The sequence below is a fragment of the Chelmon rostratus genome, chromosome 6, assembly GCF_017976325.1.
Source record: "Chelmon rostratus isolate fCheRos1 chromosome 6, fCheRos1.pri, whole genome shotgun sequence".
Lineage (NCBI taxonomy): Eukaryota > Metazoa > Chordata > Actinopteri > Chaetodontiformes > Chaetodontidae > Chelmon > Chelmon rostratus.
Window position 1 is genome coordinate 1600113 of NC_055663.1, and position 17671 is coordinate 1617783.

Genomic DNA, 17671 nt, shown 5'->3' on the forward strand with positions numbered 1-17671 from the left:
GTTAATCTTAATATGCTAAAACATTTGTCACACAAATGAACAGCATCTGCTGATGGTGATGAAACTGCCATACCTCCCTCTTACAATAGATGGCAAATTCATTTTCAAGGAAATCAGTTAAATTGAATTTGGCCTTATATTGCTATAGCTACAGGATATTAGTGAAATATGCTGAAGTTTTGATGAAACACAGTGTAGGAACTTTTCAGATTTTCGAATAATTTTTGCAACTCAAATGAGTCAGATTTGGCCCAGATGAGGCCATTTGCAAGTTGTCACTTGATAGCATGCGTAAACATTAGGGCTGCAATTAACAATTATTTCCGTTATTGATTAATCTGCTGTTCATTTTCTGATTAGTGAAAAAATGGGCATCACAGTTTCTCAGAGGATAGAGTGTCGTCTTTTTAAACTGACAGACCCAAAAATCTTCAGTTAAAACAACAGAGAAATTTGACAGGTCATTTGACTAGCTGAAACCAGTAAATGTCATTTGTACTTGAGAAATGAATCAAAATAGTTGCAGATGAATTTTCTATTGATCAACGAATTGTTTCATATCAGCAGGGAAGAGTCCCCTGTAATCAGAGGGCACCATCGCTGCAAGCTAAATAAAACGATGTGAATGAGGTGGAATCAGGTGAAAAGTTTGGTGTATTATGTTGATTAAAAAACATGAAACTTGAATTTACAAAGTTGATAACGCCACAACATTACAACTCTCTCAGAGCCTCCACGAAGATGTGAAACCACTCTCTGTATTGGTGGCAGTCCCGTTGAATGTGTCAGCCACTTGGCAATGGGGAAAAATGGCTCAAAATGCTGTGGTATCCCTGCAGCTGACCTGCTTTGTTCTTTGTTGCCCTTTCTTCTGCAGGAGATGGTGGAGGCTGCTGGCGAGGATGAACGAGAACTGGCTGCTGAGATGGCTGCTGCCTTCCTCAACGAGAATCTCCCAGAGGCCATTTTCGGTGCACCTAAAGCTGGAGCAGGACAGTGGGCCTCACTGGTGCGTCTTGTCAACCCTATACAGGGTTCAACACTGGACCAGGTGCAGCTGGAACAGAACGAAGCTGCATTCAGGTGAGCAGGTTCTGGTCGAGTCCACATGCATCCTTATGAGGGATGGAAAAGAAGTTGTTGGAATGGTATGATTATTCTGTAACATAAGCTTTAAGTGTAAGCTTTCTCTTTAGTGAGTGGGGGTGCTTGCATGGTTGTAGTGAAACTTTAAGTGAGGAAAGGATTCATGAATGGGAAGGAAGAGAATTGAATAGAGTGGAATGATGAGCTGGAATTGGAAAGGATCAGTGACAAATTGAGGTTATCTAGTCCAGAGTCTGACCCCTGACTGTTTCCTGGTTATCACACCCTTCACATTGACAGTCGGCCTCCAGAACTCCCAGTGTCTCACAAAATCTGTGTAGTGTGTTCCCTAACTAACTGAATGGAACCGACAGCTGCCATAGAGAAATTTTGTGTGCTGCCAAAACAGAACAGAGGAACCTTTAAAATGTCACATTTTCTTTTCTGCAGTGATTGATTGCACAATTCAGCAGAGATAATTAGTTTTGTCTCTGTTTTTAAGAAGGAGAAATTGTTTAATAGTGTTGGATTATCATCTTTCTTTCCTGCAGTAACTGCCTCTTTGTTCCGACAGCAAGTAAACAAAGTTACAACAGAAATGGTGAAGCTTTTGGTTTGACTTGTATTAATGGTTAGATAGCAAACCCTTTAGTCTTTTAATCATGTTTTTTTTTAGCCTTTGTCTGTATTTTCCTCATGTTACCAGTTTTATTTGTTTGAATTACTTAGACCAGTCTGTCTATGTATTTAAAGCTCTTAAGCCTAAACATTTTCAACAAGTTCAGTTGTATTTAAATAATATTATTACTTATAACATATTTTTAAATCAGGACAGTTGTTAAGTATTTGGTAATTAGTCACCCACTAGTTATACTGATATGTGTTTTCCACTTTCAAAAAGCAAGTGGAATCCATAGGAAACACTAATAAGCATCAGGGCCATAGATAACAAACGGTGTATTTGTATATGTAACATAGACTTATACATGTATGGTCAACAGTGTGTATTTCTCAGTTAACCCAGGTAGTTTTATATTTCCCTTCCTTTTTGCAAGAGTCTCTATGGTCTATGCATGGTTACTAAGCAGGCAACTTGCATAGATATGGTCGTATATACTGTAATTTTGCTTCTCCTGCAGCAGCCTCAGATGCATCATGTGTAGTGGGATGGGTGCTTTGAGGAAAAGTTGCTGTAGTTTTATTTCTGTGTAGGACATCCTTTATCATTTGTTGTTCATTTTTTATCTTGTTGAACTCTTGACACATGATCCCATATCTCACATCTCTTTCCTTTCCCTTTTCCCATTTTTCATATTTTTCAGTGTTGCAGTGTGTCGCTTCCCCAACACAGGAGATGATTGGTATGTTCTTGTCGGCGTTGCCAGAGACATGATTCTCAACCCCAGATCAGTGGGCGGCGGCTTTATCTACACCTATCGGCTCATCGGTGGAGCGGAGAAGCTGGAGTTTGTGCACAAGGTGGATATGAAACGTAACTTTACTTAAATGAAATGTTATTTAGATTGCTTTTTTTTCTATTTTCCTTGGATATTTATTTTCATATGCAAAGCACTTTAAGGAACTGGACTGGAACTATGCAACACATGATGCAAGTTCAAGAAATTGCAAGTGCTGTTTTTTCTCCTCCTTTATGTGGCGAGACCAACATGTTTACACATTGTGCAGGTCCAAAATGCAGCTGCTGTTGCTTTTAGTGCTAATAGGTGATGCAGATTTGACTAGAACTACAGACCTGCAGCTGGGTAAATTCAGCTAAGTCGGGTTTCAAAGGCAATTTACAGCTCTGAAATTAAAGCCAGACTAAGCAAGAAAAAAACAAAACAAAAAAAAGCCTGGTGCAACAAAGTGAAAATGAAATGTAGACTGTCTTTGACACCTCCATATACATTTTTCTTTGGGGGAAATGGGGTCACATCACATTTAGTTTGGGGCAAAGGGTGTCAATTGTGTGGGAAAGCTGCTCTGTTATTGAAAATGACAGCACATATGTTACTGCTGCTGGCGCCAAGCATTGGTCCCTGGGCAATTCCCCAGAAACTCAAGCAGGGTGGAGGCCATCAGGGTGAATCAGCCCACATGCGTTTGTTACCTGATGTGGAATTGAAGGGAAGTGAGTCATGAGTTTTGTATTGCACAGTGGTGTCAGCCACTTCTTTTCAGGAGTTTCCCAACCACTTACGCAGATCAGATATTTTAGATGAGTCTATCTGGTCTAGATACATTTTAACTGATGCACATGCATGTGGATACCCAGGTGGAAGACAGATTATACATATTCAAGTTGACATACTTGGGATAACATGTTTAAACTGCAGACCATCATCTGACCACAAAGCCTGTCATGAGCGTACTGCTGTTCATAGGATTTTGAGCGCACATTACAACATCAACATTGCCAGTAAGACACTGTGGTTACTTGTAGATATTTGTTTCAACAACATACCTCATGAGATCTGATCTGATCTGTTGACTTATTGATAATAACTTCAATTGGATGAGAACAGTTGTTTTCAAACTTTTTGTCCCCAAGGCACACCAAAGGGCAAGCAAAATCTAAAGGCACCTGCGTTCATGTCCCTACAAAATAGCCCCTATAACATGTCACTGTTATCGCTCCAGAAATGTTTTAAACAACTGTATTACTCATGAAATAGTTATTAAGAAAATAATTCTTTTGAAAATTTGTAAAATTACATGAAATCAGCAACACGCCCTTTCAAACCAGACACGTCACAAAACAAAAAATTAGGTAATGGAGCTGAAAAGAGGGAGAGGCAAAAAAAAGTGTCTGTCTGTGTGACTCATCCCACAATCCTAGAGTTCAATCCCTTTGGTAAAGACTCCATTTTCTTCTCCCCACAACCCCAAAACAGTTCAGTTCCAATCCAGCTCACAACCACAAAAAGAGACAGCTCAGAAGTCAACTCCAGGTTATACCGGAAATACCCACAAAGACTGGGAAATCCACACATCCACCAGATTATTCCTCCTCCTGTCTCGGCACAGACTCTTGAGACAAGGGTTATGTTTTGCCCCGAGTTGTATATTGCAATAATAATGTGTGGTTGTCACAAAATCCCAAGCACACTTGCCTTTTGGCACACCATTTTGGAACCACAATGGAAGAGCCGTTTTTCAGACCCCTCAAAGATGACTCAGAAAATGATCAAGCAAGGTCTAAATTTAATGTTGCAGTCCTGAAGAATGTCATCTTCTTCTACACTTCTACACTTCTTCTACACAGACTTACTCTAAGAGGTTAATGCAGCAGTCCAAAAAACCCTCTAGCCTAGAGTGAGTTGTACTGGAGCAGCTACACATCTTTTTTCAAACATACCATCCTTTCTGGTTTGCAGTTCTGTGACAGGATTCATGTTCAGGATTGTAGGACTTAGCAGAACAGTTATCCTTAAAGGTACAGCATCATATTTTGAGGCCATAGAAAAACAAGTGCTGACTTGAATGAGCTTCTGATCACTTTTGATAAAAAGCAAGGACATCACACATTTTGACATGTGACCATATTTGGGAAATATAATTGACCAAAATGCTTCCTAATGTTTGTAAGAGGAAATGACTTTTTCATTAGCTGCCGCTTATTAATTCTTTGTGTTTTGTTTGGCAGACCCCGGTAGAGGATGTCCCTCTGGCCATTGCACCATTCCAGGGACGAGTCCTGGTGGGAGTTGGAAAACTGCTGAGAATCTATGACCTGGGCAAAAAGAAGCTGCTTCGCAAGTGTGAAAATAAGGTAGACAGCGCAAATCATGCGCATCTATGCACCTAATGTATAAACTGTTAATGTGAATTTGTTAGACAGTCACATTGTGTGTGACACAATTTAGGAATTAGTAGTTATATCATTGACACTTGCCAAAATATACACTTTAGAGTTGCAAGTGGTGCTGAAGAACAATGTTTTGATGGGTTTTCAGTGGGTTTCTGTGTCATTTTCTATCTGGTTTTGTGTGTATGCACCAGCGTGCAGTAAAAGTGTGCTACTGCAAATCAACAGCTGACAGTGAACACATGCTGTTAAAAAAAGACTGCCGTGCAATTTTCACAATTAAAAACTGCACAGAGAACCTATAAAGCTCTAGTTCAGGGGTCGGCAACCTTTACGACTTAAAGAGCCATTTGGACCCATTTCCCACGGTAAAGAAAACACTGGGAGCCACAACCCCACCCCCCCCCCCCCCCCCAAATTTTAAATGAAATAACACCACATATAGCCTTAGGCTAAAGATTACTTCCAAGTAAAATACTCAATGTCTATTTGAGTCCTTCTTGAATTTATGAAAAAAAAAACAAAAAAAAACACTGAACTTAAATTATCCACCGGCAGCAAACTAAAAATGCCATCCTCTCTCCGTTTACCGTCATCCTTTTACTGGCGCGTGCAGTCAACTGTCAACCTGAATAATAAAAGGACTATTTCACTGAACAATGAAAAGGTATGAATATATGCAAAATAATAGGCAACTGAAATATTTATCATACTTGGTTAATGTGATTTCTGCTGCTGAGCCTCAACACACAGTATCTGCACATCAGGGCTGTATGCCGTCACTTTCGTCTTTACACAGGATCGTAAGCTGTCATCTGTGAGGCGTGCACGATGTTTGGTTTAAAAACAAACATACTAAAATTTTAATTAAATACTCATTAATTATCAGAGGGATGAAAGAGCCACATGCAGCTCCGGAGCCGCGGGTTGCAAATTACAGTACTCTTTCTGTCCAGCTGTTGTATTGTAGACCAGTGGTCCCCCAACCCCAGTCCCGATACCGGTGCGTGGGTCAATTACCAGGCCGCACAAGAAATGATTAATTATTTCCATTCAATTTATTATATGAGTCTGAATGATGTTTTATTTTAATAAACAGTGCTGCACACCGAGTAGCAGTGCTACATCACATCAGTAAAGGAGTATTTCCTCCACAGTATACATGTTGTGTGTTTTGAGTGTATTTTAATGAGTGTACTTTATTGCTCTCCTCTTTAGCACGTTCCCAACCTGGTGACTGGCATCCATACCATCGGCCAGCGTGTGATTGTGACTGACGTTCAGGAGAGCCTGTTCTGGGTTCGATACAGACGCAATGAGAACCAGCTCATCATCTTCGCTGATGACACATATCCCCGCTGGGTGACCACCGCCTGTCTGCTGGACTACGACACCATGGCCTCTGCTGACAAGTTTGGGAACATCAGCATCGTAAGTATGGGGACAGTGACGCGCTGGATTTGTGTATAGTGGGATGAAAAAGTTTGAGTACCTCTGATCAGAATTACTGCTACCATGAATAGTTCAGTGAGTAGAAGATCGACTCTTTTCAACATTCTTGTCAACATTTTAAGTAAGATTGGTGAATAATTTTTAATGTGCAATTACAAGGAAAGGAGCACTATACAAAAGTTTGGGCAAGAGATTTGAGCATTCAGATAGCTTTAAAGATCTCAGACCTTAATCAGCTTGTTAGGTTTATGGCTTGTTCACAATCATCATTAGGAACGGCCAGGTGATGCAAATGTAAAAGTTTTAATTCAAGATCTTTTTTATTGAAGTTTTGTCAATATAATAAATGTGCAGCACTACATAGGTGTTACAAAGACAGAAAATGAATCAAGGTGTACATCAATCACGGCATGCACAAATAACATATATAAGAATAAAATAACAATAAATAAATCCCTCCCCTGTCACTGCCAGTTCACTAGTCACTGTATCAGATCACTGTATTACCATATGTAATCAGAGAGTAAAAAGTGTAAAAAGTTGAGCTGTATTCAAGGGCCAAGTCATTACAGGTTCTGGAATGCTTCTAGAAAGGGACCCCATGTCTTCTGGAACTTCTTATTAGATTGTTGAAGTGAGTATCTAAATTTCTCCAATTTAAGGCAGGACATGATGTCCTCTAACCATTGTTCATGAGTGGGAGGGGAGGTATCCTTCCACCTGAGCAGAATTGCTCGTCGAGCCAAAAGGGAGGCGAAGGAAAAAGTTTTATAAATACTGTGAGACTCCACACCCTGTCTGAACATCAGCAGCCATGGGCTCCTCTAAGCAGCTGCTGAGCACTGATGATCATGATCATGCTTTGGACTTGTGTTGCAGCCAGTGGCTTGGGGAACACTGTCACTGAATTAAATACCAGCAGATTCTGGTAGAATGTCACACCATCTGTCTAAAAGGCTGAAAATGAAAAGAGGATGGCTTCTACAACGGGGTAGTGATCAAAACACACCTCAAAATCGACAATGGACTACCCCAAGAGGCACTTTTCCTGTTTTGTTATTTGAAACCGAAAGAAAATTATTTGAAACGGAAATAAAAAAGCAATATTGCTTAAAGTATTAAAGAAATGTGTCATCTTTAGCTTTATGCTGTTTGGAAATCACTTAGCTATTCACAGTAACAGAAATTGTGACCAAGGCCACCCAAACTTTTGCGTTATACTGGATATCTGACTTGTATTCAAGGGTAGAGAAAGAACACCCTGCAGTATGAAATATACAGCACATGATGCGTCAGATCAGTCACAGTGGCCTCTTCGTGGAATTCAACTCAAAAACATCAATGTGGTGATCATGACAAAACAAATGTCTGGAGCACAGCAGGACTGACAAGCTAAAGAAATACATTTCCTCATTTTGTATTTTATATTCTCAGGTGCGTCTGCCCCCCAACACCAGTGATGATGTGGATGAAGACCCCACAGGGAACAAAGCTTTATGGGACAGAGGCCTTCTTAATGGAGCATCACAGAAGGTAAACTCATCTTTCTACAAACCATTCGACCTATAAGGCTTCTGAAAGAGTCACTGTCACTGTTGCATTTATCTTGATTGATCCTTTTTGTTTGTCTGTCAGCATATGTCATCACGATTATACCATGAATTGAAGGCAAATGGAAGATTTTTGCTGTTTCTGTCACTGGTTATGCCAGCAGATGTTGCAGAGGTCTTCAACTTTACATAAGCCTGACTGAACAAGCTGCCTTACCATGTTTTGTCTGGGCGAGGATTTGGACCTAAAATTTGGAAATTACCATCAAAATCAGTATAGATGAAAAAGTAAGGGCACATTGATTACAAAGCAGATTACGTAACAGAAATAGTGCGAGGCTAGGCAAGTTTAAATGATCCAGTCTAGCTCCTGCTATGGCTAAATTGTCAGGCCTGTGCTGGACACTGGTCTGATTCACTAATCTGCTTCTTCCACTGTTCTGACCTTTAACCACTAACATGCACAGACGCTATGCACACGCACACGCACACACACACACACACACACACACTGTATAACACTGTCAACCACAAGTTCAACCTTCTCAGAAATGCAAATGTGTAGAAACACATATGCACACACGCAGATTGGAGAAACACGCAGAGTATCACTCATCCCATATTTAAATTCTGGTCAAGAACTGTTTAGGTAGCAGACTGGGAAAGTCCCTCCAATTTAGACATAATGACTTGGTCCCAGCTGTCTTTGTGACACAGTGTTTGTCAGCTATTTCTGCCTCTCTGCACATTGATTGAGAATTTAGTTTTTCAAGTTTGGAAATGTACTGTGTCTGTTTTTAGATATGGTCGCGGATGCCTGAATTTACGTAACCTTATCCAAAATGTTGGTGTGTGTGCGTGTGCGTGTGCGTGTGTGCGTTCGCTTGGATGAATTTAATTATCCATACATGGTTTGGCTCTCTTACATTAAATTAAATGCATTCCACTTTGATTTAATTAAGGTACCTCAAAAGATCAATGTCAGGGACACAGCAGTCTTTTGAGCAAAATGAAAGGATGGACTGTCTTAGCTCTAAATTTCATATAAGCCCCATTTCCACCCAAAGTACCCACAACTTTCAGTACACGGAACTACTTTTCAAGCAACAAAAAGGTTCCTTTTGGGATAAATCTCTCACAACAAAAGATATAAAATTTCATCTTTGTGTCTAAATTATAAAATCTTGACAGGGCCCTACAATCATTGTGTCTTGCCATGACAGTCAGCATCGGCTACCTGAGCTACACTGGGGCGGTTGTGGTTCAAGACGTAAAGTGGATTATGCACTAATTAAAAGGTCGACCCCCCCACCAGCACTTACAGTCTGCATGTTGCCCATTAGCATTTAGCTTAAAAACACTGCTGTGTCTAACAGCAGCCTCACAGAGATGCTAGCTTGGCTATAGACTCTTACAGCATGCAATTTTTTGTTTGTTTGTTTGTTTTTTTCAGAAATGATTCATTTCAAAGTACTGACACCATTGTGAGAAGGGCTCATATATTCCATCTCAGGAGACATTGTTGGTGGTCTCTTTCAGACCTGTAGTTTCCCATCAGAGAGAAGCTGTATGCTGCACATGTCCAGCTTAGTTTGGCCTGGGGCACAGAGTTTATTTCATTGGGCCTCTGCTATTTTGGTCTCATGGCATCAGTGTCATGTATATCCTGTATGCAGTTGGCTCAGACTAAATACCGAGGTTTTATTGCTTCCCAATGCTGCCTTTGTATCCCAGGCATATCCTGATTATTGCCTCTAATTGATGGCAAAGCATTTTTTGATGGTTATTGGATTAGATCTGACCATCTGAACCAATTTCCTCTAAGCAGTGGATGACAGTAAATGTCTTCTGTCTGACCTTGTTTCAGGGTCTACTGTTAATGTACTTAGCATTTACATTCTGTTGTCAGGACGGAAAATCTTTTGGCCTGGAATGGCTTCGGACACTGAGTAATGATTTGAAATTTCTTTTCAACCTATATATAACTACATCCATTTTAATCCAAAACAAAGACAAGATGCTTAATGTTCAAACTGATAAGCTGTTGTTTTTTGTAAATATACACTCAGTCTGAATTTTTAGCGGTAATAGTGTCTTCAGATGTGCAAGTTACCCATGCAATGGGTATGACATCCATGAAAGCGGCACACTTTTCCACTTTGCATCAGTCCAGCTCAGATGAGTGCGAGCCCAAGGAAGTCGGCTGCGTTTCTGAATGTTGTTGATATGTGCCTTTCGCTTTGTGTGGTAGAGTCTTCACTTGCATTTGTAACAGCTACAAATTGTTTTTACAAGCAGTAGTGTTGTGAAATTATGGATAGCAGATGGCGAAAACCCTAAATTCCTTGCAGTTGCATGTCGAGGAATGTTGTGATTGAACTGTTGGACCATTCACCTGCAGCTTTTCACAAAGTGAAAACGACTGAGCCTTTGGAGGGGTCCACTTTCATATCCAATTCAAACCCCCAAACTTGTTTGAAATGTGTTGTAGACATCAAATTCAGATTGAGTGTATATTTACAGTAGTGCATATATTTCTATTTAAAAACAAAGTTTCAGTTTGAATATTAAATTTCTTGTCTTTGCACTGTAAATATAGGTCAAAAAGATTTCATTCTGTTTTTATTTACATTTTATTCATTTTAGGAATCAGGGTTGTATGATCTGTTTTCTCATATGTTAACATGAGCTCCTTTCTGTGGGTGGAAGTTACCAGCTGTAGTCATAAACACTGACAGGAAGTCAAGAGGTAATCGAAATCAGCTCCACCACCAAGTTAATAATTAAAATAGACGATAACCACATTACACCCCTAAATTTTGTTAATATTCTCCTGTCACAAAAATAGCAGAATTATTTCACCAAGAGCACAAGTGACCTAATTTTAAGGCATTTAGATATTATTCTCTGCTGTTCAAGAACCACTCAGAGGGGGGAACAGGTGAGTCCTGCCAGTCAGCAATTACACAACTGTCTTTTTCCTCCCCCCATTGTCTCTCCAGGCTGAGGTGGTTGTGAACTACCATGTAGGAGAGACGGTGTTATCTCTACAGAAAACCACTCTGATCCCTGGAGGTTCCGAGTCATTGGTCTACACCACTCTGTCTGGAGGCATCGGCATACTGGTCCCATTCACCTCACATGAGGTGTTACACAAACATCCACACACCTCACGCCAGACAAGGCTAAAGCGTCACTGTGGCCCTCAAAACACTCACTTTTTGTCTTTGCTCCATTCAGTCATACATTTGATTAAACAAAACATGTTTTCTCAACCTTATTTGTCCCATTGTACTTTTTATTGCCCTTTGTGTGGTCTCCCATTTCACTTACTCTTCTTTTTATAAGACCTCTAAACTTTGTCTTTTTGTCCAGGACCATGACTTCTTCCAGCATTTAGAGATGCATATGCGCTCTGAGTTCCCTCCACTGTGTGGCAGAGACCATCTCAGCTTTAGATCCTACTACTTCCCAGTCAAGGTTGGTATCTGTTGGTTCAGTAATATGCCAAAGTTTGGTTAAAATGTGTTATTATGATTAATTAGGTGAGAAGTAGCTGGACTAATTTCCAAAGGTCATAAAGTTAACAATGAAACATTCTTTTCAACATTTTAAGCAAGATTAGTCAATTATTTTGATTTTGTACTATTTTAGAATGAAAAGGAAAGCAGCACCATGCATAAGGTTCGGCACCATCTCTGACCTTAGTTAGCTAGCAAAGGTTTGTTCTCACTCCCCATTAGGAAAGGCCAGGTGATGCAAATTTAAGAACTTAATTGAGACTCTGACTCGTCAAACCTTCTCCCAACAATCAGCAGCCATGAGCTCCTCTAAGCAGCTGCCTAGCACTCTGAAAATTAAAATAAATGATGCCCACAAAGCAGGACAATGCTAACGATGGATAGCAAAGTGTTTTCATGTAGTTGTTTCTTCAGTTTGTAATATAATGAAGAATAGTCAGTTAACAGGAACAGTGGAGCTCAAGTTGAGGTCTGAAAGACCAAGAAAACTTTCAGAGAGAACTGCTTGTAGGACTTCTAGAAAGGCAAATCAAATCCCCCTGTTTGACTGCAAAAGACCTTAGGAAGATTTAGCAGACTCTGGAGTGGTGGTGTTTCTACTGTGCAGTGCACAAATATGACGTTCATGGAACAGTCATTAGAAGAAGATCTTTTCCTGCATCCTCACCACAAAATTCACCATCAGAAGTTTGCAAAGGATCTTCTAAACAAATCTGATGCATTTTGGAAACACTGATGAAGTTGAAATAGAACTTTCTGGACACAATGAGCATAGGTACGTTTGGAGAATAAAGGGTGCAGCATTTCATGAAGAGAACACCTCTCCAACTGTCAAGCACAGGGGCGGATCGATCATGCTTTGGGCTTGTCGCAGCCAGTGGCAAAAGGAACATTTCCCTGGTAGAGGGAAGAATGGATTTAGTTACATAGCAGCAAATTCTGGAAGCAAAGACGAAAATAGGATGGCTTCTACAGCAGGGTAATGGTCCTAAACACACCTCAAAATCCACAATGGATTACCTCAAGAGGCGCAAGCTGAAGGTTTTGCCATGGCCCTCACAGTCCCCTAACCTAAACATCATTGAAAATCTGTGAATAGACCTCAAATAAACAGTGCATGCAAATTGCCCAAGAATCTCACAGAACTAGAAGCCTTTTACAAGAAGGAAATGGAAAAATCCCCCAAACAAGAACTGAAAGCTGGCTACAAAAGTCTTTACAAGCTGTGGTCCTTACCAGAGGGGCTATTACTGACCATGCTGGGTGCCCAAACTCTTTCTTTTTGACCCTTTTCCATTTTATGTAGTTCAGTTATTTTAAAACTGTAAAAGATGGAAATAAGAGCATTTCCCTGAAAATATTAAAGAAATGTGTCATCTTTAAGTTTAGGCTGATTGGAAATCAGGTAATCTCTTACTCACTCAGATATTCACAGAAATTTTAAGAAGGGCCACCCAAACTTTTGTATGGCACTGTGTTCTTTCTACATGTCTGTTCATCTCTTTCAGATGTGCATTTCAGCAACATGGACAATTAGAAACCTGCATGTTCTGAGTCCTCCTCTCTGTCTTCTCTGTTTTTCTCTCCAGAATGTGATTGACGGAGATCTCTGCGAGCAGTTTAATAGTATGGACCCTCACAAGCAGAAGAGTGTGGCAGAAGAGCTGGACAGAACGCCACCCGAGGTCTCTAAGAAACTGGAGGACATTCGTACTCGCTACGCCTTCTAAATTGTACACCTTCATAGGTTGCCATTGCACACACAAATCCTGCTGTGCCACAGTATGTCCCTTTGGGCACACATTCACAGACATATATGCTTTGTTATATGACTGACTGTGAACAGACAAACATGGAGACATACTGCAAGCTGTCACATGCATTCTCATACATTGTTCAATTAGGATGCAACTCATCTGCACCTATTCCAAAACAAATACCTGCACTCAGCAAAGTGTGTGAACATTCACCCACATGGCTGTGTCAACTGTACTTACAACACACACACACACACACACACACACACACCATTATGTGTAATCATGACAGGAAGCCTCGGTCTGCAGCCCTCTTACATTTCTAGATTTTGTTCCCAGAGTTTCCTCCATTCACACGTACAGCTGTGTGAACAGCACTGTCACACAAACACCGCTGTGTGAACAGAATTGACACACACCCGACAGCGTAAAGACCAACTGCACTGTCATCTGCATCCACAGAGCACATACACACTGAACCCAAACCATCTGTCGTCTTCTGTGAAAAAATGAATACATTTTATTTAAAAACGTTTAGCTCATGCCAAGCAGTCACATGGACACGATGTGAAGAGATTGATGTTGTTGCTGCTTGGACAGAAGATCCGTAAAAGACATTAATATGTTTAGTGTCTGTTATTTAGCAAGAAGGTGTTTTTCAGTTTGTGTCTTCTATCTGTGATCTCAGCAAAATGAAATGTGTTTTTGTAGGTTTTTTTTAAATGTGCATTGATTGGATGATTCTGTTCTCTTGCATATACCATAGTCCAAGATGGTATTATTAAATCTTTCTTAGCCCCTTGTGTACCTGTCTATTTGATAACATGTCCACCCCAAGCTCATAGAAGCATATTGCTTACTTGCAATAGGGAAATAAACAGAAGCCGACCTCTAACCCACTCAAGCCTCAGGCCACAGTTCAAGAAGTGTTGCCATACTGTGGCATTAGACGACGGCTGAATTCAGACTAAATAAGTGGGTGGAAGAATACTGAAGGTTTGCACTGGGTGTTGTTCTTCTCAGTCCTGTAAATTCCCAACCTCAGCCACAGGCACAGACATAGCATTCCTCAGTAGTCACTGAATTTATGGGTTTGTGGGATGGGGGCAGTGGTCTGTTTTTGTAAATAAAGTTTTTTGTGCTTTATAATACCATGTGTTTGTATGTCATTTCCTGCCACTGTGTGGAGAACCATCTCTCAGCCAAATAATTTGTCTCCATTAACACATTAGAGGTCCATATTACGTTGTGTGGTATAGTGCCATGGCTCTGGGTATTGATGATATTTATGCTGTTTTTCAGTTAAATTGTTAAAATTTGATCAAATGATTTAGACCGCACAGGTAGAACAGTCATTTTCTTGTTCACTCATTCGGTGACAACACCACATCCTCCGAATTCATGCGTTAAATCTGTACCGACTCAACAGTATACATGGGCCAAACTGGACAGATGGGAAACATTTTAGCTGCTTCAGTGAGGAAGCTCCACCTCTGAGGCTTTCTAACACATGAGCCTATAGCTGGGGGTTGCATAGGTTATGGTTACATTACTGCTGACATGTCTTCACTTTTTTTTTTTTTTTTTAACGAAGCTGCCCATACTTAGGTCTGTTCCCAAAGGCCCACATGTGCCAACTCTGCTCGAGTTTCTCAGTCTTCTCTTTTTGGCACCACTCTCATATCTGTTTATTCAATAGGAAGCTGGAGCCAGGAGATACAGTTATCTTAAAGTTAACTAAATCTGCTTGCCAGTATCTATAAAAGCTTACATCATATCTCATTTGTTTTACAGTAACTTGAGTCACATCTTCTTCCTCTTCTCATCTAACTCTCAGCAAGCAGCTGAATAGGCATGTTTCCCACATTTAGTGAAGGTGAAAAAATGGCCAGATTTTAAGTCAGATGTTTTAATTAGCTATTGTTTTTAAATAAAAAAAATCAATACAACAAAAACAAGAAAACAAGATATTCAGTAATAACTGCTAATTACATTGAATGTTATCCTATTCAGCTCCTTAAGTCAAGTGCCAGTACCAATACCACATATTCAGTGACATTTTTATCTTCTTGTTTAATAATAATAATAATAATTAATTTAATATGCAGGAAAGAATAGATATGGTTCAATAAAGGTTTCTGAAGAAAGAAATGTTATCTGTCAAAATCTGTCAGGCTGAAGTATTCATGAATTTGTTGGTAGTGTGGTGTGTTTTTCTTTCCCCTCAACAGCTGGACACAATATAGTCCCACATGGAGTACGAGTTTGGCAGCTCTTTATTTCAATCTGCAGTGGCTTGTATGTACCAACTGTGCTGAAGTTGGTTCTTTGTTGTCAGCAGCGTGTTTAACTTACACAATAAGATAATCATTTGCCAAAGTTATTATTATTAGTTATTAAATAAGAAACACTCAATGCTACAGCAAGGTTCCCACATCTGATCCAGTGCTTCTGCACATGTGATGGATTTTGTTGCAGAGGGAGAAAATCAAAAAACTTGGCCAGACTAAACTTTTCCACTCAGAACAATGGCACTGTGGAGTTTTATAGAACTATAACCACATGGGTAGTTTTTTTAAAATATCTCAAGGACAACAAAACGGTGCCCTGTGGTAATTTTTATGCAGAGGACATGTGCTCCTAATTTGAGGAGAAAAGTCTACAGGACACTGGAAAGAAACATCTGGTGAACATTTTGTAGAAAATGTTTTATATTTTATTCACTAGTTAATTGTTAAATACATTAAAAAAAAAAAAAAAAAAAAAAAACATGCCTAAAACACTTTCACATTATATTCAGTAATTTGCATACTTGGTCATACATAAATACATCAATAATGATTTATCGCTGATCAGCTATTGGCTGGGTGCAATTCCTTGTCAAAACGTTAGCAAATTGTAATAATAATGATACCCCTTATAAAACTTTCATACAGGAATTACAGCTCAAAGTGCTTTACAACAAAGAAATCACATGCACCAAGTGCTTCAGAAAAAAAAGGGCTCAAAGAAAAGACGTCAAATAAAAAAATAACAATTAAAATCATTTTAGATAAGTAATGCTGTATAACAGTCAGTGTGCTGACACTTCTCTAATTGTGCTGCTGTTCAACTTTGTATCCTGTATAGCATTTATCATAAATGTTCCTTATGGCCACAGTGGCTGCGGTTCTATTAAACTTATGTGTATAACATAGTGTCGCTTTAAAGTGTTTCCAACCAAATGAATCACTCTTAACCTCACATAAAAAGACATGTTTAAACTGCGTGTCGATGACACTGCGTACACTTTGAATGTTCAAGCTACTTCCTTCATGCTTATTTACAAGTTATGATTCCAACCAACAATCTGGTTCGGCCTACTGCGCTAAACTAAACACGTTTAGCTTGACTTCAGAACAGGAGGATTTCAGTGTAGAAACAGGCTGCAGCAGTTGCCTTTTCAAAGAGATGCACTGTCAGATTGTTGTACAGCACATCCCAGTGTGAGAATGGGGTTGGATCTGGACTGACTTTGCTCTGCAATGATGTGTGTGAGGTTAAATTACACACACACACACAAAAAAACAGTCTATAGTATAACAGACTGATATTACGGTTTTTGTATGTGCTAAAAGGGACTTTTTGGATTGCGTCATGATGACGTTGAGGAAAAGACTCTGGCACAACAGTTGGTCATATATCACACTGCGTTCCTCCGCCACCTCGACATCTCCCTGTGCAGCTCTTTCTTACAGATGTTCAAAAGCTTCATTTTGGCTATAAGTTGGAAAGTTTCTGTGCGTCAGTGCTTACTGTGCACAGTTTTGGTTGGTGAAATCTTGGTTCTACTTTGGTCCTTGCTTTTAATTGCAAACTATGTCACAGCAGAGGCCAAGAGCGATTTATTAAAAGATGAATTAGTGGTGCAAATCTGGAGTGATGGAGTGGGGCTGAACAGAGGCAAACAGCAGGGCAGGGCAGGCAGGGGTTTGGAAGCTCCCAAAAGAACACTGGAGACTGACAAGGATCAGGGTGTAGCAGCCAAATCAGGGCGGCAGGAGACAATGGATCTGAAGCACTGGTAAAATAGGATTAGGCATGTTCAAAGACAGCAAGAGGAAAATGCAGAGAACTGGGAGAGTCGGCCAAATGTAGTAACACTATGCCACACGAGCGATCTGACGAAGAGTAAAGACCCAGGGTGTCTGTACAACAGGCTGAATGTGAACACATTAACACACACATTAACAGCCTCAGAGAATAACAGACACTGCAAACATTAGTGATAAGTGTCTCACATGTGTGTGAATGAAGTAGAAAAGAAACAAACAGCTGTCTTTATGACTACAACAGGACTCACACACGATGCAAGAAAAACCAGTACAGGCACAGATTTTCTACATCTTATTAACTCAGCAAGCAACATTTGAGAGTGACAGGATTCTGATTCATCCAACCATTCACCAGCCTCGTGGATCTGTCGGAAGAGGAGCGTTCTGTTTACTACAGCATGGC

The 17671-nt window shown here is 40.0% G+C and overlaps 1 protein-coding gene across 1 annotated transcript in view; it reads left to right on the forward strand.

The window, feature by feature from the left end:
• The window catches only part of sf3b3 (splicing factor 3b, subunit 3), a 28115-nt gene extending 13796 nt beyond the window's left edge, over nucleotides 1-14319 (forward strand). The window contains exons 20-27 of the mRNA XM_041939397.1: nucleotides 878-1083; nucleotides 2409-2565; nucleotides 4733-4858; nucleotides 6113-6325; nucleotides 7781-7879; nucleotides 10899-11042; nucleotides 11272-11376; nucleotides 13007-14319. Of these exons, the coding sequence (XP_041795331.1) occupies nucleotides 878-1083; nucleotides 2409-2565; nucleotides 4733-4858; nucleotides 6113-6325; nucleotides 7781-7879; nucleotides 10899-11042; nucleotides 11272-11376; nucleotides 13007-13147 (1191 nt within the window). The 3' untranslated portion in view covers nucleotides 13148-14319. The remainder of the gene's footprint in view (nucleotides 1-877; nucleotides 1084-2408; nucleotides 2566-4732; nucleotides 4859-6112; nucleotides 6326-7780; nucleotides 7880-10898; nucleotides 11043-11271; nucleotides 11377-13006) is intronic.
• Nucleotides 14320-17671: the final 3352 nt, after the last annotated feature.